This window comes from Idiotropiscis lumnitzeri, chromosome 2 (genome assembly GCF_059441095.1).
Source record: "Idiotropiscis lumnitzeri isolate Australia: NSW breed Sydney's pygmy pipehorse chromosome 2, RoL_Ilum_1.0, whole genome shotgun sequence".
Lineage (NCBI taxonomy): Eukaryota > Metazoa > Chordata > Actinopteri > Syngnathiformes > Syngnathidae > Idiotropiscis > Idiotropiscis lumnitzeri.
The window spans coordinates 15848687-15868638 of record NC_142392.1 but is presented as its reverse complement, the minus strand read 5'-3'; the positions used below and the strand labels follow the sequence as shown (position 1 = coordinate 15868638).

Below are 19952 nucleotides of genomic sequence, written 5' to 3'. Positions count from 1 at the left end.
GTTCCAGACTTTAAATTGAAAAACGTGGAAGTGACGTAACGAGGTATAGTTTGCCATAATTGGCTCAGGGAGAGTTTGAGCAATTTCATTCCTTTTAAATGAAAAGTCATGATGTCAGTATGCATAAATGAGGGGATGTGGGCGTGACCTGCTGACATTTTTATTTTATTTTAGGCGTGGTGCTCAGCACAGAAGGCTTTTTAAAAGTCTAACGTCAACATTGCCCACCAAGCTGTAACGCGGTTTCTATTTTTAGTTTTTGGGCCAATAAACTCGGCGGCCTCTGGGCTGACTTCTTTGCTGTTATTGAAGGTGTCCCAAACGTGATCTGCATCATTCTTCTCCTTTTTGAGCCAGACATTTTCCCGTTGCTTTTTATGTACTGCTTAAAATCTAACGTTAGGAAATCTAGAGGAAAAAAAAAAATACTTCAACTTCCTATTTTTTCCTGAGAGGGAAGCATTGCTTGTAAACACACACTAAAAATAAATATCCTCCTTTGCTTGAATGTTAGAAACTACAGGAACATTTTTGAATGAACAAAACCGTTTATTCAAGCTTTATTAAAAAAAAAATGCCCATTAGAGCATAGAATTCGTTCCCGGTCAGAAATATTTACAAAACCAATATACAAAAAAAAATAACTGCAGCCAGATAATACTTTTTCCCCGCCAAAGTAAACATGTGAGTCCGTCTACTAGGGCTGGGCGATGTGACCTCAAATCAATATCGCGATAAATTGAGCAATTTTACCTCGATAGCGATAAATGCACGATAAATTCCCCCCGTGGACCAAGATCCAAATAAATGCAGGAAATGCATATTAATTTTTTTTTTTTTATTGACCAACTGGTACACATTACTTTCAATGAAAAATAAAAGTACAAAAATCATTTGTATAAACAAACAAAATTGTGTCGTTCATTGTAATGAATTTCGGCAACGGTAAATTTTCGGTTTATCGCCCAGCCCTACCGTCTACCAGTGAGAAGTGATCAAATATGGCTTTTTTTCACCCGGCAGACAGATACAGCATAGGTTTTGAGGCTTGCAGCTAGGGCTGGGCGATAAACCGAAAATTTACCGTTACAGAAATTTAATACACTGACCGACATCATTTTGTCCATGTCGGTAAATTTGGTGTTTAAAACAAAAAAACAAAAAGAAGTGTTGTCTGTCTGCGGCTATGTTGATGCCCCTTTAAGACGGCTACAGCGGCTGTCATCACGTGACTCCACCCATCTGAACAAAAAAAAAAAAGAAAACAGACGCGATCGTAGCCGGCGATTCAAATCCAGAAGCGGCTGACACGGCTGAAGACGAAGTAACGTTAGTTGAAGTTGTTCCTGTTGCGCTTGTCCCGAAAAGAAATGCGACATCTCTCGTTTGGAAATGTTTTGGGTTCCATAAAGACGATGTTTGAGCAAAAGAACACGAACTACAAAGTGCGTCGTAAGCACCTGAAACAGCGCGTCCAACCTTTTCTTTTTCACCAGCCACAACACAACCATGCTGTGCTGAAAGTTCAAAGGGAGAAGCAAGTTTCGACCAGTGACAACATCCCATAACGGAGGCGACACCATACGAGAGAACGTGTAACCAGTTGGTCAATAAAAAACAGTTAATATGCATTTCCTGCACTTATTTCGATTTTGGTCCACGGGGGGAAATTTATTGTGCATTTATCGTTATTGAGGTAAAATTGCTTCATTTATCGCGATATAGATTTTAGGTCATATCGCCCAGCCCTACTTGCAGCTGAGTGTTATAAATAATAAGGTCAGTAATACGTGGGACATGGCCGTTCGGTGCAGGTCAGGATTCGGCAGGCGAAGTCTGGCTGGGTGTGCCGTTGCGCGTGCGCAGCTGAGACTGGGCAATGTCCGCCAGGGCGCTCTGGATCTTCTCCAGCAGCATGTCGCCTCGGGTGACCACCTCTTTCAGACGGGCGGCGGCCTCGTAGTTCTCCTCCTCCAGTTGTCGCAGACTGGCCGCCTGATGAGGTGTAGCACATTCGTGTCACAATCTTTTGGTTTGTAACGTTTGTATGGCGGTAGATTAGCATTTGTGTAGCCAAGTGGACAAACTAAAGATGAGGGAATGCATGATATCGTCTCAAAAAGTCTAAAGTATGACTTGAGCTCATTTAGAGAATTCCAGGAAGTAAATAAATAAATATTCCATTGGTTATGCGTTCAGTGATCATATGTCTTAGAATATTTGTCACATACAAAAACAACTAATCTGTCATTTTAAGAGTTAAAAAATGTTGACCATAATTTAGATTAAGAAGATCAAGTGATTTTTTTTTTTAAAGGAACTCTTGATATTTTCGGAAAGTGTGGTGCATTGTCACTGTGATAAATGTTTTAATGGGTTGGGTCATGAGGACGAGTAATGTTGGACTCAGCAAGAATTGATTGCTCAATATTCAAAACTCAGTTCAGTTCTACTTACAAATAAATGTCATGCTTTTTAATTGTATTATTTTTGCAAGGCTGTCTAGTGACAAAGAAACATGTAAATTTTCGCACAGAACAGTTTTTTTTCCCCGTCTAATGTAGCCAGGGAGTAGCACATAAATTCCTGAATTTAATAGAACTACTTCATCACTGGAATAAATGAAGAAGCAGTGTGTATAGCTCCCTCTGCTGACTATAGGCTACTAATTTTTCATTTCAAACACTTATGGACAACTCCATTTGGTTGGCACAAGTGTCTCACACTTAAGAGATAAGTGTTTGAATCTTCATTAGAAATTTTATCAAGTCCAGTTTCCATGTTTACCGGGCTTTTGTGTGGCTACCTCCCAAGTTCCAGAAATAGGCTGTTAATTAAAGAATGTAAATTCACCATAGGTGTACAGGAAATGCATCTCATGATTGTCTGTGCGTGCTCAATTCTACGTGATGTTGCTGTCACAGGTCAACTCCTGCTTCGGGGTGTAAAAACCACTGACCTGGAGAGCTGCTGTGGACTCTTCACTCGGCAAAGAGTCAATTAGCACGTCCACATCTTTGGCTGTCCTGGCAATCAGGGCTGCAAACAGCTGAGCGTATTCTAAATGTAGAATGTGACAATTGATCATTGTTTGACAAAAGCCAAACAAACAGACTTCTAAAATTATTTAGTTGGCATTTAACTAGTGGTGGGAAGTGATGAAGACGAATACACTGCAAATACAGTATTTTCTTTACACAAATATTTGTTTTTCTGACGAGTTTTCACTTTGGCTCCCTGTATTTGATTACTGTTTAACTATAAAGAAACACTTGTCAGAAAGATGCAGTACACTCGCACTTCCTTTTTTTTTGCAATTTAATCCATGTAGATCTTAGTAAAGAGTAAGGGAAGCTTTTAGAAGCAGCAAATGGAGCACCTTCAGTTTGGTTTGCAGGCGGATCGTTGTTTATCGACGTCTGGATGTTACTGAACGAGGCAGGCGCAGCACATTGTTGCAGGACCCCGATGGCGTTACAAAACTGATCTGCAAGCTTCAAACACAAACGCATGGGTTGTTAAAACGTGTTTTAAAATCACGCATACACCGAAACTACGCGTAAATACAGAAAAATAGTATACCGAATTAACAGCATCTTGTAACTGGGTTAGCCTATCCGCCATTTTTATTGTCTTCTTCGTTTGAATGGTGAGTTAGACAGTGCAATTCGACTAAATGGTGCCACCTGTCGTTCTAAATTTGTATTAAAAAATAAATTTAATAATAGTAAAGTTTGACCCCGGGACATAAGTTAAATAAAGAACAGCGTGTTATTATTATTTCCCATAAATTAACGAATATTTATGAAATGGTTAGATTTTTTTTATTCGTAAACACGCGAGATTCTACGAGATGTGCGTGCTGCCATTAAAATCCGAAATCGACGATAGCAAAATTGAATACTGACGTTTATAATCACTGTTAATCATTTCTCCGCTGTGTTTTACAAGAACGAACAAAGTCTGTAAACCGTGCCACCGCGACACGACTTTGTTTTGAACGTGATCACTTGTAATAAAACTCGAGGCCACCTTTTGTGACCCATTTATGTAGACGAGGCTGTAGCTGTTGCTAATGCTACCTACCAAACATCAACAGGAAGTAGCGACTGAGCTAAAAGCTAATGTCTTGCACTTTGAGCTCCCCAGGTAATGTCGATTTTGTTTATTCCACATAGTTAGGACCTTTAACTGTTTTGTCTTGTATTTTACTCGGTCTAGTACGAGATCGCCTCGGCTTAATATCGGGCTTCTTGAATTTGCGCGAGTGTACTGCTTTCGTTAGCTTAGCATTTAGCTTAGCAACTGTCAATAACACCTGATCCTGTTAGACAAAACGTTAAATGTGACAGGATGCAAAGTGCATGTTTGTCCTCATAATAGTTGAATAAGCATGACTTTATTCACTTGATTTGACCCCCAAGTGCGACAGATGTTAGTGAAATATATTGTTTCATGATCTAATTAAAGTGACAAACAGTAAAGAGTAGCTGACCTTGTGTTCTCGCCTGCTGTCACACATACATATATTATTTCAACATTAAATACATTTATTTACACAATTAAAAGTCAAACTTGCAAAAATAATGCCTCAAAAATGGAGCTTATATCTTGGCGTTGATGTCCTCTTCATGGAAAGTGTAACATTAATAGTTTTTTTCTTTTTTTTTCTCTCTAGGAAACGGAAAATTCATACAAGTGCGATACTCATGCTGTAAAATAACCAATGGCATTTATGTGAACGACTGTTTAAATGCTTCTGCAAGTTCCATTTCAAGCGGACTAATTTTCTAACGCTCTGCATTGAGTTTGCACTGAAACGCATTTCACGAGCTAACTTTGTTTGTTCACGGTGTATCCATGTGCTACCTTACCTAATATAGCCTGCGTGGGAATTCTACATCCCTAATATGAATACATGAACTCCAAACGATAACATTTCTGTCACATGCTAGTCAAAATGTTATTTTCCTATTAAGTCGGACCCGAGATGCACGTTACGTATTTCACTGTACATAGGGTCGTCTGCTTATGATGGAGTTCACGAACGCAGACGTGAGGTCAAGAAAAAATGAAGAGGATTTGAATTTAATTGCAAGGGCAAATTTCCTAATGGTGTGTTGCTTGTCTTCAGACATGAATTGTACTTTGGAGAAAGTCCTGGCCGATGCCAAATCACTGGTGGAACGACTCCGTAACCACGACAACGCTGCGGAGATTTTAATCGAGCAAACGGCATTCCTCAACAAGCGGGTGGATGCCATGAAGCAGGTAGTGTGTTTTGGGGAGGACACGGCCGGATTAAGATCATCGCTCTCGAGTGATATATTTGTTTTGTTTTTTTATTTACCAGTACCAATTGGAGATTGACACGCTAAACCAGGTTGCACGCCATCGGCCTCGTTCCAGTCTGATCCTGGGCATCCAACAGGAGAATCGTCAAATCCGAGCTTTACAGCTGGAAAACAAAGGTAGAAAAATATGAGCCATTTTATAATCCTTTTTGACTAATTCCTCTCCCACTGTTTGTGCAGAGCTGCGGACGTCGTTGGAGGAACACCAGTCCGCGCTGGGGCTCATCATGAACAAATACAAGGAGCAGAGGCTCAGGATGCTCATGTCCAGGAAGAGGGACGACCCCACTATTGTGACCCAACTGAAGGAGAAGCACACAACGGTCCGCTCTGAGACAATCAGCGCAACCGAACCCAGAGTTGTCACATTTTCATTTCCCTCCTTCACAGGAACTCCAAGCACATGCGGACAAGATCAACGAGATGGCCTCTGTGATGAGGAAAGCCATAGAAGTGGACGAGGGGCGCCTATGTCAAGACGAAGAGAGGATCAAACGTCTCGAGGTAAAAGCGAAGGAGCATTTCTCTCTGAAACTGAAATAATAGCCGAGTCGTGTTTGGATGCTGTAGCTGGAAAACAAAGGACTGAGAGAGCTGCTCGGAATCAGTCGCGAAGCATTCCTGATCCTGAAGCGAGAAGACGCGTCAGAGGGCATGCCGCTCCCACCGCCTATGACCAACGTCGGCTTACAAACAAGCTAGAGTGAAGACTCGACTGACCATCCACGCTTCCACTACAATGTGTTTGGGATGCACCAGTTTTCCTCCATGGATCCACCTCACCCTGACTGCCAAATTCCCAGTGCATCTACTGTATCACCCTCCTCCAGTGCTGCATTTGAACAATCACTTTTGTCATTTCTTTGGTACGTCTTTTAGTTTTGCCATGTGTGGCCAGCAAAGCCGATGGCATTTGCAATAACTTGAAGGTGTGAGTGAGATTTAAAAAAAAAAAAAAAAAAAAAAACTTATGTGAGCTAGAATAAATATATGATTATCAAATACTGTGTTCTCTCTCGGTTTTTATGGATTCTATTTTTGCACTGCTTTTATTGTCAGGCACCGTTAGGATTGTCAAGCACGTTTGAAAATGGGATCAAATATCGGCTGAATGATTTAGTCATGTGAGCTATTTGCACTTTTCATGATTAAGAATCATGATGTGCTTTTCAGTGTAGTGCGAATTGTATTTATATATGAAAATAAAAAATGATGAAAAATACGGTGCTAAAAAGTGAAATGAATAATAGAAAAACACGGATTTATTCGTCAGTCTTTTTAATGTATAGAAGCATTCAATTTGACATTTTTTTGGCAAATAAATACTCTTGTACTGAGTATCCATTGTACTTAATTCTACATCTGAATCGGGAAATTCGAAATATGGTAAGAGTTAAGCACCAACTGCATGTTACTTTGCCTTTTTTTTTTTTTACATTTTTTGCCCTGCTGATGTGATTCAATGTAAACAAAAACTAAAAAAAAAAAATGACAAACTACAACCGCAATAACAGCCATGCTAACTATTTTAAGCTTCAATCAAAACAAAATATTTAGATGAAATCGAGTTTATTGCCGTTTGTGCAGGTTAAACAATGATGTATAAACATAAATTATATTATTTAAAAAAAAAACTCATCAAAATTAATTTAGCTGTATCTTTTTTCATAAAATTAGGGAATATATAGAAACGACAAATTTCTTATCAAATGAATACATTTTTACGTAAATACCGTGTCAATTACAAATAAATTAACTTTAAATAAGGAACAGAATTAATTGCTCCGTTATTCTTATACTTTATCGATTATTTTTAGTTTTTACCATCAATTCAATTTGCTGAGCCACCAGATTAGTAGTGGGCGTTTCGGACCGCAGTATCGCGCGACTTCGCAAATCTCGCAGAGGGCGCGTTCACAGACATCCGCGAGGGTCGAAGAAGGGAAGAGCGAACACAAGAACACTCAAGTTGTGACACTCAGACTGGCATGTCGCTTCTTCGCCCGCGGGGACTTTCGCTCGCAAAACAAAGCGAGTTCCAGGTTACAAATGACTGACGGGAGCTTTCGTGATAACTATTTGCGTTGGCGTCAGATTCAAGGAGCTCAACAATGTTTCGGTGGATCTGCTGGCTGTTGATGTTGCGTTCAATATATCAAGTTCAAACTCAGGAGGAAAGTAAGTACAGTATAGTAATTTATCTGCTTTTAGTATGCTGTTTTACGCTAAATAATATGATCTATGAATAAATTAATCATTTAGTTTATTATAAATAGCATAATTGCGGTACTTGTTTGAGTCATGTACTGAAACAAATTAACAAAGACAATGCAAATGCTACTATATAATCAACTGTATAAGCAGGATTTATATGTATATATTATTTTCATTTATTCGGCGTATACATACACACTACCGTTTACAATTTGGGGTTAATAATACCATATTTATCATAGAAACACACTAATATACACCACTAGAAGACTGGGGGGGTGTCACGTCAAAATTCCCTTTTTTTTGTAAGTGATTCATAACACGTTAAAAATATCTAGACAATTTATCACTGTTAGTGTGACTCCATACTTGAATGGCAGTGTACATATATGTTTTCGTTACAGTGACATAAACAGGTGTTTATGTAGGTTAATGTGAACACCCCCCACAACACACACACACACACACACAAACAAGCCCTCATGACTCACGTGCTTCCAATTAAATCAGAAAGGGAAAAAACATTTACAGAGCTGTAGACTGACATGCAAAATGTCAACCGGGATCAGGCATCTTGGGCTGGGAATTATCTTTCCATGATCCATATTCTTCGTCCTTTTTAAACAAGGCCCACCAAGTACGATTGTATCAGAAAGGTTACTCTTTGTGAGCAAAAAAAAAAAAATACAGCAGGAATGATCGTCAAATCAGCATGGAAAAAGTCACTCAAGTCAGTTATAATGACTAGAAAAGGAGAGAAATAGAGAAGCGTGCTAAGGTGAAGATTAGGAGGTACAAAAAATACTGATCTGAATAGATGCTATGTCACTCAGTTGATATGCCAAATCTACCACGTAAATAAAATTTAAAAAGATTTTCCAACAGCTGACCTTCGATGTGCTGGCTCAGTGGATAACTGGAAAAGCAATGAGTTATGATTACCGGGAATTAACCGTGTATTTTACTGCCTTCCACAATGTCGGCCTCATTCAACCCCAAAGGATCTTGATTCCTTTAATGTAATTGTCAGAAATTGATTCAATCCAACGTCTGACTGGAGCAAACCAGCTGCCCTGAAGTGACACATGATGTTTTCAGCCCCCCCCCCCCCCCCCCCCCTCGCAAATCGGCATCACATATTGGCGGAAACGGTCGTCTCACTTTTCACAGCTTCCATATTGGTTAATATGAATAACGTTTGAGTTGGCCAAACGCAATGCCGTGGACAATGTGATTCTTGTGCTGATGAATGGGACTGCTCGCTTGTGACAGACCGGGTGGTTTTCCTGCCGGGGGCCTTCCAGAACATCAGCGTGACGGCGAACGAGACGGTGCAGGCAGTGGCCACCAGGATACCCGCCGAGGTTGCCTTCGCCACCGTGCAGTTCCACACGCAATGGCACAACATCACGCTCTCCTATAGCACCGTAAGGCGATGATTGGCTGTTTGGATATTTGTCCCAGCCGAGTCCAGTTTCTATGAAGCAGTAAAATTTGGTTCAATTTACCTGACTTATTTGACAACAGGTTATATGAAAAAAAAAAATGCACTATATGGAACGGAATCAATATTTACCTAATAATATCACAAAAACATATTCAGTGGATAACAATTGATCTGCTGATTATCTTTAAAAAAAATGTTTGTTTTTTTGTAGATTTTTTTTTTCTTTCTTTAAACATTCATTCTGGGAAAACTATCCCCCAAAAAAATGGCAGATTTCTTTTTTTTATTTGCGTATTTATTTATTTATTTATTGATTGATTTATTTTTTGCCAATTTCTTCTTTTTACATACTACACCATTACATTATCAGACCGCGCGAATGATATTTAAACATTCCCCCGGCAAAACCAGAGGAAAGAAATTCCCGATTTTTGCCAAATATTTTTATATTTTATTAATATTTATTTATTTATTCATTTAATCAGTTTTAATTATTTATTTTTTTAGGGCAGATTTTTGAGGATTTTTTTTTGGGGGGGGGACGATTTTTGCTAATTTTTCTCTCGATCGTAACGTTAAACAAATACTTAAGGACAAAGTATTGTAAAAAGGAAGTACAGTTCTGCCTGTAATTAATCTCTTTATTGTTATAAGCGATAAGAGTCCCAAAAAGAAGTTGTTTTGATTTTATATTTTTCAATTAATCAGTCGATTAATAGGTTATCAAAAATGTTTTCAGCCAAATGTCAGAATCGGCCCAAAAAAATTCCAAATATTTTTTTAGCCTCAGCATTAATGTCTGTGTACTGTGATTTGAAATCGGGTTAAAGTCAAACACTCCAAACTTCAAATTATCGTAGAAAAAAAAAATACATTTGATTTGAAATGCAAGTGAACAAAAGCATTACAGCAATAAATATGTCTCCTAAAAACCACAGTATTTAGAATATAAAACATTAACAATGTTTATTCAGTTCATTTTTTTTCCAAGTTTGGCGGGCCGGATTAAAACGTTTAACGGGCCACGTGTGGCCCCCGGGCCGTAGTTTGCCCACCCCTGATCTAGTTGGGGTTCCAAAATGCTGCAGCACGTTGTGGCAACACTCATCTAGAAGTGAGCACAAAGTCTGCCTTTTCCCACACAAAGCGCGTCTTCTTCTTGTTACAAATGGTCACATGACGAGATGGAAGAAAGAACAGCGACGCTTGTCTTCCATTGTTGTCCTTTCTTGACAATGTCACATTTCTCTTTTTCGGTACTGACGGGTTAGAATATTAAAAAAAATAACACCGAACATCCCATCTTTATAACCAGATAAGATCACATCATGTTTGTGTTGAAAATGACTGGGCGTGACTCTCACATCACCTCCCAGATGATGAAGAGCGCAGCGGTCATGAGGAGGGTCCGATGGGTGCGAGAACCGGCCGGTGCGGGTCCCAGAGCTGCTCCCAGGCTGGTTTTATTTTTAAGGCGAAAAGAAAACAAACAAAAGGGATTTGGTCAGCGATTGAAAATGTGTGTTGGCGCCAATGAAGGTCAGAGTTCAACAAAGGAGGGAGGGGTGTGGGGGTCAGACCCTAAAAAAGAAATTTCACAAGGGATTTGTCTTAAATTAGACCTGGATTAACATTCTCCGTGGCTCTCTTTCAAATGATTATGAAATAAACGACGACGCTCTCAAATAAGCTTAACTGATACTTTAAAGATATACCCAAATTTAATTTCTGTTAAAAAAAAAAAAAAAAAAAAAAAAACACCACAGGGGCTATTATTGAGACCAAAGCAAATGAGGAATTTATTTCTTGTGACTTCTAACCGCTCAGCACGTCCGCGGCGCATCGGATAAATTCAGTGGAAACCAGATCGAATGGGCATTTTCTGGCCATTGCGGTGCTGCCAAAACAAGGCGGGCTTGTGCACAAAGCCGGGATTGTGAAAATCGTGCCCTGCCAGGCTGCTCACGCAGCGGCAACACTTTATCTCTGAAAATATGCAAACTGGCTGGAAACCAGATGACTTGAGACTCGAAGGATTTCGGTTACAGAACTTGGCCAACTTATTTACCAAATATAATTTCCTTCTGGTCATTTTTGTCCCATTAAAAAAAAAAAAAAAAATCAATGATGGATTGAGTTAAATTGGACAAATTGCTCAATTTATTTGTGGAAGCCTTCAGTTTGATTATTTAACCTTAAATTGAGTCGCGGATGATCAACCCCACTGGCGGCGCTAGAGAGGGGGCCTCAGGGGCACTGCCACCCTCTGAAATATGCTTGGACAGCCCCCCCCCACCCCCCAGATGCAGATAATTGACCTTTTTTTTTTTTTAAGATTTTTTTAATCCCATATCCCCCCGCAACCCCCTCCTCCCCCGTTTTGCGTAGTGAACATAATAAATTTTTATCAGTGTTTTCTTAAGATTTCTGTGGGTTGGTTGAAAAAAAAAAAAAAAAAGCCCCAAAAAATCTTCAAAAAATGCTGATAAACCCTCAATACATTTTTCAGTGAAAAATTACCCCCCCCTCCCCCAATTTTTTTTTTTTTAATTTAAAAACATTAAAAAATATATATTTTGAAAATAAATCAGAAATGGTGCTATGACCAAAAAAGAATCTGTGGGCCACTCAGTCTTTTTCTGATAACTGATTAATCATCTGGTAAAAAAAAAAAAACCATGAAATACCATAATGAATAAAATGACATCTTTTTATAATTACATTTTTGTAATAAAATTAAATAATATCATTTGTTTGTTCCACATCAAATTAATTCTGCATTCCATTGAAGTTATACAACAATCTTGATGAATTGGTTTTATTTTTACTGATAGTTTTGTAACTGAGTAACTCAACTCATTGCCGGTGTTATTTGTGTTTAGACACCAGTGTTTGGTCTCTCTTCAACGGCAGTGGACACGGGTATCCTGTTACCGCTCCTGCCGGGACAAACATCCTTCACTTTGTTCCTGTTCTCTACCGATGGGAACGCAGTCACAGGCACGGGCGTTATTCTGCCTTACTCCAGCACGGGTACGCCATCAACGCCCTTTTTCATGCTGATGTCAAAGATCTTAAAGGGGAAGTCAACCCCCCAAAAAATGATTGACAAGAATTTGTCAAAACAAACAATTAACTCGTTTACTGCCATTGACGGCTAAAGACGTCCAAAAATCCCCCTTTTATTAACTGAGTTAAGCAGGAAAATCCACTCGTTTTTCGCCATCTCATGGTGAGGCAATTTTGCGACTTTGGTCGTCTGAAAATGACATCACAGTTGCTCATGGCTCAGATAACGACCGATCGTGCCTCAGCTTCGGAAAACAGGTCAGCCGTGATTGGTCGTGAGGTGAGCCCTGAGCAACTGTGATGTCATTATAAGTCGACAGGAGTGACAAACTGCCCGCCCCCTGAGTTGCATTAAAAAAAAGCGGGTGGATATCGCTGCCTAACTTATGCAAACGCAATAATAACCAGCCGCATAGAACATTTTATTGCAAACAATTTTTGAGGCGTTTGACTTCCCCTTTAAAAAGAAAAAAAAAAAAGCAGATTGTGGTTTCGTTTACTTAAGATGTGAGGAAGTTGCACGTTGTCGATCACACTTCTGCAAAATCAAGGCTAAAGCACTTTCACCATAAAGTGAAGTGAGTCAGCTCATCGTGATTTTATTTATTAGATCTTTTTTCCTGCGTGTGCGTTGAGAGAAGGAAGCTCCGAAGGTTTGGCTGGCGGGTGTTTGGTGATCATGTGACTGCCTTGCGCTGCAAGTCATCCTGACATGGCGCGACTAATCCCTCTTCTCCGTTTTTAGATCCCGTACCCGGAGGTTGTAACATTGAGTTTAACCTCAACGTGGACCCCAACATCTACCTGCGCTACAACCTTTTCGAGACCACCATCCGATTTGCGCCGGCCAACCTCGGATATGACAGGTAAGCGAACCGCCGCGCCAGCTGACATGCGCGTCATCATGTTATGCAGTTTTCTTCTGTAATAGTCTCGTGCTCGGTCGCTCCCATTTCCGCCTCCGCCTCCTCCTCCTTCAGCGCCTTAACTGATTTAATCGGTAGTATTCGCTCCAGTTTCTCAGGAATGTCTGTCAACTCTCACAAAGCAGACGCCGCTTGTAAAATTAGCTGTTGGTTAGCTGAGGCGCTGAAATAAAACATTTCTTCCACGAGGGAACTCAATGTGCTTCACACAAGCAAAGAAACGTTTAAAAGCATTTTTACACGCAGGGCTGACGTCACTTACGTTGACGTCTTGTGTCCATTTGTGCGCAGCATAACGGCGAATTGCTGCTTCACCTTGTTTGCTTTGAACTCCCGGTTCCACTTATTGACACAAGTTTGCAGACCTCAGAGCGCTACTGGGTTTATATTCAATCAGCATTTTTTTTTTCGAAGGACCCAAACCACTCTGTGATTTATAGACCACTGGCAAAATGTTAAAATCGCTTTAACCAATGCCTGCTTGTCAAAAGTATTTAAATGTTCTGTGTAATGTGCGACTGAAACTTTTTGGAGGAATTTTGACATTTAGGTTTTTTTTTTTTTTTTTTTTTTTAATTAATTAATTAATTTTTTTAAGTTCCCCCCCCCAAAAAAAAGCTGAATATTTACAAAAGATTTCAAACATGCCTTGTTTTTGAGCATTTTTTTTTTTTTAAGTTTCACAAAAAAAAAAAGCTAAATATTTACACATTTTTTGCAAATCAACTTTTTAATCAGAAATGGTTTTTTGTGTCCCTAAATGTATTTTGGAGCTGATTTCAAACATGCCTTTTTTTTTAGCATTTTTGTTTTTAATTATTTATTTTTTATTTTTTTAAGTTTCACACAAAAAGCTGAATATTTTCTTATTTTTCAAAAATCAACTTTTTTATCAGAAATTGCTTTTTGTGTCCCTGAATGTATTTTGGAGCTGATTTCAAACATGCCTTGTTTTTGAGCATTTTTTATTATTATTTTTTTATTTATTTATTTTTTTTTTAAGTTTCACAAAAAAAAAAAAAGCTAAATATTTACACATTTTTTGAAAATCAACTTTTTAATCAGAAATGGCTTTTTGTGTCCCTGAATGTATTTTGGAGCTGATTTCAAACATGCCTTTTTTTTTTTAGCATTTTTCTTTTTAATTATTTATTTTTTATTTTTTTAAGTTTCACACGAAAAGCTGAATATTTTCTTATTTTTCAAAAATCAACTTTTTTATCAGAAATTGCTTTTTGTGTCCCTGAATGTATTTTGGAGCTGATTTCAAACATGCCTTGTTTTTGAGCATTTTTTATTATTTTATTTTTATTTATTTATTTATTTTTAAGTTTCACAAAAAAAAAAAAAAAAAAGCTAAATATTTACACATTTTTTGCAAATCAACTTTTTAATCAGAAATGGCTTTTTGTGTCCCTAAATGTATTTTGGAGCTGATTTCAAACATGCCTTGTTTTTGAGCATTTTTTTTTTAATTATTTAATTTTTATTTTTTTAAGTTTCACACGAAAAGCTGAATATTTTCTTATTTTTCGAAAGTAAACTTTTTAATCAGAAATGGCTTTTTGTGTCCCTAAATGTATTTTGAAGCTGATTTTAAACATGCCTTGTTTTTGAGCATTTTTTATTATTTTTTATTTATTTATTTATTTTTTTAAGTTTCACACAAAAAGCTGAATATTTTCTTCTTTTTCGTTAATCAACTTTTTAATCAGAAATTGCTTTTTGTGTCCCTGAATGTATTTTGGAATTTATTTCAATTTTCAATTTTTTTTTTTTTGGTGGGTGTTTTTTTTAACCCACAAAATGCAGGATTTCGTTACTCGCTGAGTTATTCAGTTATTTAGCAATTATTTAGTATTAATTAATTAATAATTAATCATTTCCGCCAATGACGCCGTTTAGTCAGCTCATTGTTTTATTTATTGCATCACTCACGGCCTTTGAAAAAAAAAAAAAAAAATAAGTAAAATGAAACATGTTACATCATTTTCCAGGGGCAGCTCTCCTCCATCCTGCGACACGTCCACGGGAACCGACACGCGCTGGCGGCTTCAGTACGACGTCTACCAATACTTCCTGCCTGAAAACGACCTGTCGGAGCGCAGCCTCTTCCGGGCTGTCCATGAAGTGGCGGACGTGGATGGCATGACGGAGAGCGGCAAACTTGTGCGTAAACCCGACACTTAAAAAAAAAAAGAAAAAATCGAAGTAATTCCGCATTCACGTCTTGAATTCTTCTTGCTTCCCCCTGCAGATGAAGACGCTGTCCTCGACAGAAATTACCACGGTGATGTTTGGTTCCATCCCCGGCCAGGGCGTCATTTACTCTGTCATCGTTCGAGACCCCGTTCTCAACACGTCGGCTTCTTACGTCCCGGTCCACACGTACGCTTGCAGCTTCGACTCCAAGCTGGACGGCTGTCAAACGCTGGGTATGAGTTGAAACCTTTTCACAACTTTTTTTTTTTTTATTCTTGAAGTTGATGACTTTTTACGTCTTTACAGGAAAGATAACCACAAAAATCTTCTTTACAATCACCGGATTAGCGGGTCTGTTCGTCTGCTTCTTTGGGCACCGATTCTTCAAGTCTGGTGAGTTTAAGTTGCAATTCGCATTTTTTTTTTTTTTTTTTTTTTTTGGACGGACTTGATTATAGTAAACTAGTAATTAGTGATTTTTCAAGGTTTAAAACAATGCCGTTTTGTCTCAACTTTTTTTTTTTTTTTTTACTTTTATTTTTTTTTCACAGTTTTTCCACACAAAAAAAACTGCAGAAAATTTAGTTCATTTTTTTTTTTTTTTTTTTTTTTTAAACTATTGACTTTTACAAATGAGTATTTAATATAAGTATGACGTTTTAGTTGAATTCAGTCACAATCTAGACCAGAGGTGTGCAAACTTTTTGATTGGCGGGCCACAATGGGTTGTAAAATTTGACAGAGGGGGCCCGGACCAGGAGCAGATAGATGGAGTGTTTTGGTCACCTCACCTCATCGGCGGAAAAAAAAAATACTTTTAATTTTAAATGAAAGTGAACAAAAGCATTACAACAATATATATGTCTTTGAAAAAAACAGTATTTAGAAAATAAAACATTGAACGATGTTTATTCATTTAATTTTTTTCAAGAATCGGCGGGCCGGATTAAAACGTTTAACGGGCCGCATGTGGCCCCCCGGGCCGTAGTTTGCCCACCCCTGCTCCAGACATAGCAAATATTATCGGAACACGTACATGTCATATGTTCGCGCGGAAGTCCAAGTCTATTTAGTATTGGAAACAAACAAAAAAAAAAAGGAACAAGGACAAGCAACACTCAAAGCCATAAAAAAACTGAATTGGATGAAATCATGTCGTGTTGCTGATTACTGGCCACAGTTGTTCGAGTCTCATGCGGTCCCTTGCATGTGATGTCGTAATATATCCAAAATGAACCCGTGATTACTCATCCACTTGTCTCCAATGTGACGCTGTTTGTGGGTCATATCTCATATCGAGCTTGACGTTGGTTTCTTCCCTCGTTCCAGAGTTGTTTTGCATGGGCTTCAGCTTTTCCGCCTTCTTCTTCTTCGTTCTCATCACCAGGACCACAGCGCTGGACTACGACAGTGAGTTGTTGCGTCCGTTTCCACGTCGCAAACGGTGCGCGTTACGAGCGTCTTTTTCACAGTCCGGCTGGCTGTGTCGGCGGTGATCGGCGTGGTGGGCGGGGTCCTGCTGGTGATGAGCTGGTGGCGCTTCGGCTCGGTCGTGGCGTGCGTGGTGGTGGTCGGCCTGATGCTCGGATTCCTCGTGGCCGCCACGGTCCTCTTCACTCCCCTCGGTAGGAACTAGTTGGAATGAATCGTTTTCAAAATCCGCTTGGCTGGGATTGAAACGGGAATTTCATTTTGAAAAACCATTTCGGTCGTCCTCCAGGTGACGTCGATGTGTTCAGGCGCTCCGATGCCGTTTTTTGGGTGACCTTCTGCAGCATCATGATCATCGTCCCGCTCTTCTTCATGCGTTGGCCCCGAGAGGTTAACTCGCCGGCGCTGCTGCGTTCGAGCGTTGCGATGATCTTAAGTTGACGCCTTCTCTCGCCAGGGTAACATCACGGCGTGCGGCGTCATCGGCGCGTACGCCGTCATCCTGGCGGTGAACGCTTACATCTACACCAGCCTTTCCTACGTCACGCTGAACATCCTCAAGCGCTTCCTCAACAACAACTTCAGCGCCATGTTCACTGACGTGCCGTTCCAAGCCATCGGTGAGCTCATTAATGTCAAACAACGGAAAACCGGTGCGAGGGGGCTCTGTCTTGGTTGTTGAAGGAGTTTCACCTTGAACCCAAAAGATATTTTCATCTATAAATTTCATTAAATCTGTTTCTGTCTGTGGTCCGTTTAGTTTACTTTACAAACAGTCCATATTCATAAAAAACTAAAACTAATACTAAAACTATTAACTAAACTGAAAATAATGCCTTTTCAAAAAAAAATCTTAAAACTAAATGAATTTGAATCGAAAAGTCAATCAAGTAAAAGTTAACGAGAATGAAAAATCCAACCCCGATCTGAGGTTGTTTCTGGGTTTTGTGTATCGGGTTGCTTGGAGAATTTTTTCTCTCAAGATATTTTAAGCAGCGTTTTTCTCGTGTCCAGACTACATCATGATCACAGTGTGGGTGGTGCTGGGTGTCTCGGGCATCGTCCTGCAACTGTACCGGGAGCGCACACGGCCCTTCTTCCCACCCAGCCCGTACCTCATGTGGCTGCAGGAGCGCGAACGGCGCAAGACCAACGTGCTGGACCCGAGCCACCACTTCCCGCCTCTGCCCAACCGCCTCCTGGCTCGAGCGCGGCAGCTCACGAAGCGGATGGAGCCGGCCGGCGAGCACACGCCGCTGCTGCTGTAGAGCCCAGCGGGCGGAAAATATTTGCCGACCTCGTTGTGGGAATAACCGCCGGGTTGCATTCAAGTGCCACAAAAAGCGTTGGACATCCAAGTCATGGGTCATTCCATGGAAAAATCAATCAAGAATAACTTCAAAGTCCAGATGAAATGTCTTTGAAGTTCAGGAAGTTTGTAGCAAAACACCAGACAGCCAAGGCAGAACTCATGGTCGGGCAGAACAGAAATGAAAATCTTTTCCTTCTATTTCCGGCGACACCTCAAAATACTGAAGAAACTCTGAGAGGTGAAGGGACAATTTCTTGATTGTTTTTTTTTTTTTTTTTTACAAAGAATGACCCAGGTTTTTTTATTTACCATCTACAGATCAAGAACGGAGCCACTGAAAATGATCCAGAAAGAACTGAAACAAACCCAACGACAGCTTATTTTAATAGTTTAAAAATAATAATTATGACATTTTAGCTGTTTATTGCTTTGGTCACTGCACTTTTCTTTTTGCACTAAAACACAAACTACCACATTTTTGATCAGTAGTCTTGCATTGTTTTAAAACGCAGGCTTAATTTTTAATTCAAATTAATTCTTTTTTTATGCACCAGAGATGACTTTTTTAGAAAGTTGAGCTCCCAGTTATAAATTGAGTCAACAACAAAAAATGAATGAGTTGTGAAAAACTGCCAAAGAGACTGAATCTCACTTTTCTGCATTTTACTGTTTTTAGTATTTCTCTTTTTTTCATGATGTTGTGGACCTGATCAAAAAATAATTAGTGCTTAATAGTTCATACATTGTTGTGCCATTATTATTTCCACAACTGATGGATATTTTATTTAAGAATTCAGATCAACACCCCAGCCTCGTGTTGCATAAAAGGAATAATATAATGTATCATTTAACACGTTTTGATTTGTCTGTAATACTTGGGGTCACTATTGGTTGAAATCTCATTCTGAAAGTGGTCCTAGTACCACTGATGCTACGCGAGCTCCCTCTAGTGGTTCGTGAAAATCGCTGAACAAAAAGACAATACTGTACCGTATATGTAAGTTTAACGCTTAAAATTAGTGAGCGAACGCTGCCACAATTTTGACATTCAATACAATATAGAACATTTATTTCCCTTTATAGAACGACCACGACTTCTGGCGTAGCTTCTGTCATTTTAGACGAAAAAAAAATTCTTTTGAAAAACAAACTCATATTTTCACAGGTTAATAAAAATTACTATTCCCTTATTCTTTGTTTTATATTATTTTAAACGATTACCGTAAAAAATAAATAAATGACATTGGCTGACGCGAGTGCTCATTTGTATTCATTTGCTTTCCTACTTCCGGCACCTGCGCTTTCCTGATTGGTGTTGAATTAAGGGCGAGGCCCCAATTTAAGCACTCACTTCCGGAATTTTTGAAGCAATCACCTGCAGTGTTCGATTATTTCCACAAGATGGCAGAGCAGTACATTACAACCAATTGAAAGGCCGTTGAGAGGAAAAGGAATTAACCCGTAATAGTTTGAATTAATTTGCATAGAGAAGCTTATACTCCACGTTGGAAAACCACTTCCACTGGTATAATCAACAACGTGAATGCTAAATTGTACTTCAGCCATCCGTCTGAAATATTTTAATAAACCGTTTTTTTTTAGAGACAGAGAATAAATATACTTGTGTTTAACTGGGCAAGGTAAAACCATGTTAAAATGCAACCATTGGGATTTCAAATAAACAGTCAAAGATGGATTTGAACCATTTTAATTAAAAACAACCACATGAAAAGGTATCTGGGACAAGAGACACAATCAACATTCAAAATGTGACAGAGGTTTCTGTAAAGTGCCAAACACGGAAGGGGGAAAGCCTTTTAATAATCTCTAAATACTCTATTTATGAACATCCACAAACACTACATAGAAAACTAGAATTTTAACACACACACCAACATAGAAAAAGCAAATCTATACTGCTTTAAATGTGCACTGAAAGTGATGGCATGGCCTGTAAAAATAAAAATAAAATAAAAAGGTGTTTGATCAGTAGTTTA

The 19952-nt window shown here is 39.0% G+C and overlaps 3 protein-coding genes across 3 annotated transcripts; 2 read left to right on the top strand and 1 right to left on the bottom strand.

Annotated features, from left to right (window-relative positions):
• Window positions 1-528: 528 nt before the first annotated feature.
• Window positions 529-3646, bottom strand: med21 (mediator complex subunit 21). The gene is made up of 4 exons (XM_088288914.1): window positions 3583-3646; window positions 3380-3494; window positions 2960-3060; window positions 529-1995 (listed from the first exon to the last, which is right to left on the bottom strand). Exons 1-4 carry the CDS (start codon window positions 3622-3624, stop codon window positions 1816-1818), a joined length of 438 nt encoding a protein of 145 aa, XP_088145040.1. The 5' UTR covers window positions 3625-3646; the 3' UTR covers window positions 529-1815.
• A 182-nt stretch (window positions 3647-3828) lies between these two features.
• fgfr1op2 (FGFR1 oncogene partner 2) lies at window positions 3829-6692 on the top strand. The gene is made up of 6 exons (XM_088288913.1): window positions 3829-4149; window positions 5135-5271; window positions 5354-5471; window positions 5535-5677; window positions 5745-5858; window positions 5925-6692. Exons 1-6 carry the CDS (start codon window positions 4125-4127, stop codon window positions 6054-6056), a joined length of 669 nt encoding a protein of 222 aa, XP_088145039.1. The 5' UTR covers window positions 3829-4124; the 3' UTR covers window positions 6057-6692.
• Window positions 6693-7252: 560 nt separating this feature from the next.
• Window positions 7253-18687, top strand: tm7sf3 (transmembrane 7 superfamily member 3). The gene is made up of 12 exons (XM_088289100.1): window positions 7253-7532; window positions 8841-8995; window positions 11898-12048; window positions 12830-12950; window positions 15008-15179; window positions 15268-15445; window positions 15519-15605; window positions 16542-16622; window positions 16685-16837; window positions 16933-17033; window positions 17101-17263; window positions 17658-18687. The coding sequence occupies exons 1-12, from the start codon at window positions 7466-7468 to the stop codon at window positions 17909-17911; spliced, it is 1683 nt and encodes a 560-aa protein (XP_088145226.1). The 5' UTR covers window positions 7253-7465; the 3' UTR covers window positions 17912-18687.
• Window positions 18688-19952: the final 1265 nt, after the last annotated feature.

Coding starts and splice junctions, on each gene's coding strand:
- fgfr1op2 (XM_088288913.1), top strand. CDS start 4,125: ATGTCTTGCACTTTGAGCTCCCCAG. Junction 5,472..5,534: donor TTTACAGCTGGAAAACAAAG/GTAGAAAAATAT, acceptor CTGTTTGTGCAG/AGCTGCGGACGTCGTTGGAG. Junction 5,859..5,924: donor AGAGGATCAAACGTCTCGAG/GTAAAAGCGAAG, acceptor TGGATGCTGTAG/CTGGAAAACAAAGGACTGAG.
- med21 (XM_088288914.1), bottom strand. CDS start 3,624: ATGGCGGATAGGCTAACCCAGTTACAAGATGCTGTTAATTCG. Junction 3,495..3,582: donor TACAAGATGCTGTTAATTCG/GTATACTATTTT, acceptor TTGTGTTTGAAG/CTTGCAGATCAGTTTTGTAA. Junction 1,996..2,959: donor AGTCCACAGCAGCTCTCCAG/GTCAGTGGTTTT, acceptor ACACCTCATCAG/GCGGCCAGTCTGCGACAACT.
- tm7sf3 (XM_088289100.1), top strand. CDS start 7,466: ATGTTTCGGTGGATCTGCTGGCTGTTGATGTTGCGTTCAATATATCAA. Junction 12,951..15,007: donor GCCAACCTCGGATATGACAG/GTAAGCGAACCG, acceptor ATCATTTTCCAG/GGGCAGCTCTCCTCCATCCT. Junction 17,034..17,100: donor TCATGCGTTGGCCCCGAGAG/GTTAACTCGCCG, acceptor TTCTCTCGCCAG/GGTAACATCACGGCGTGCGG.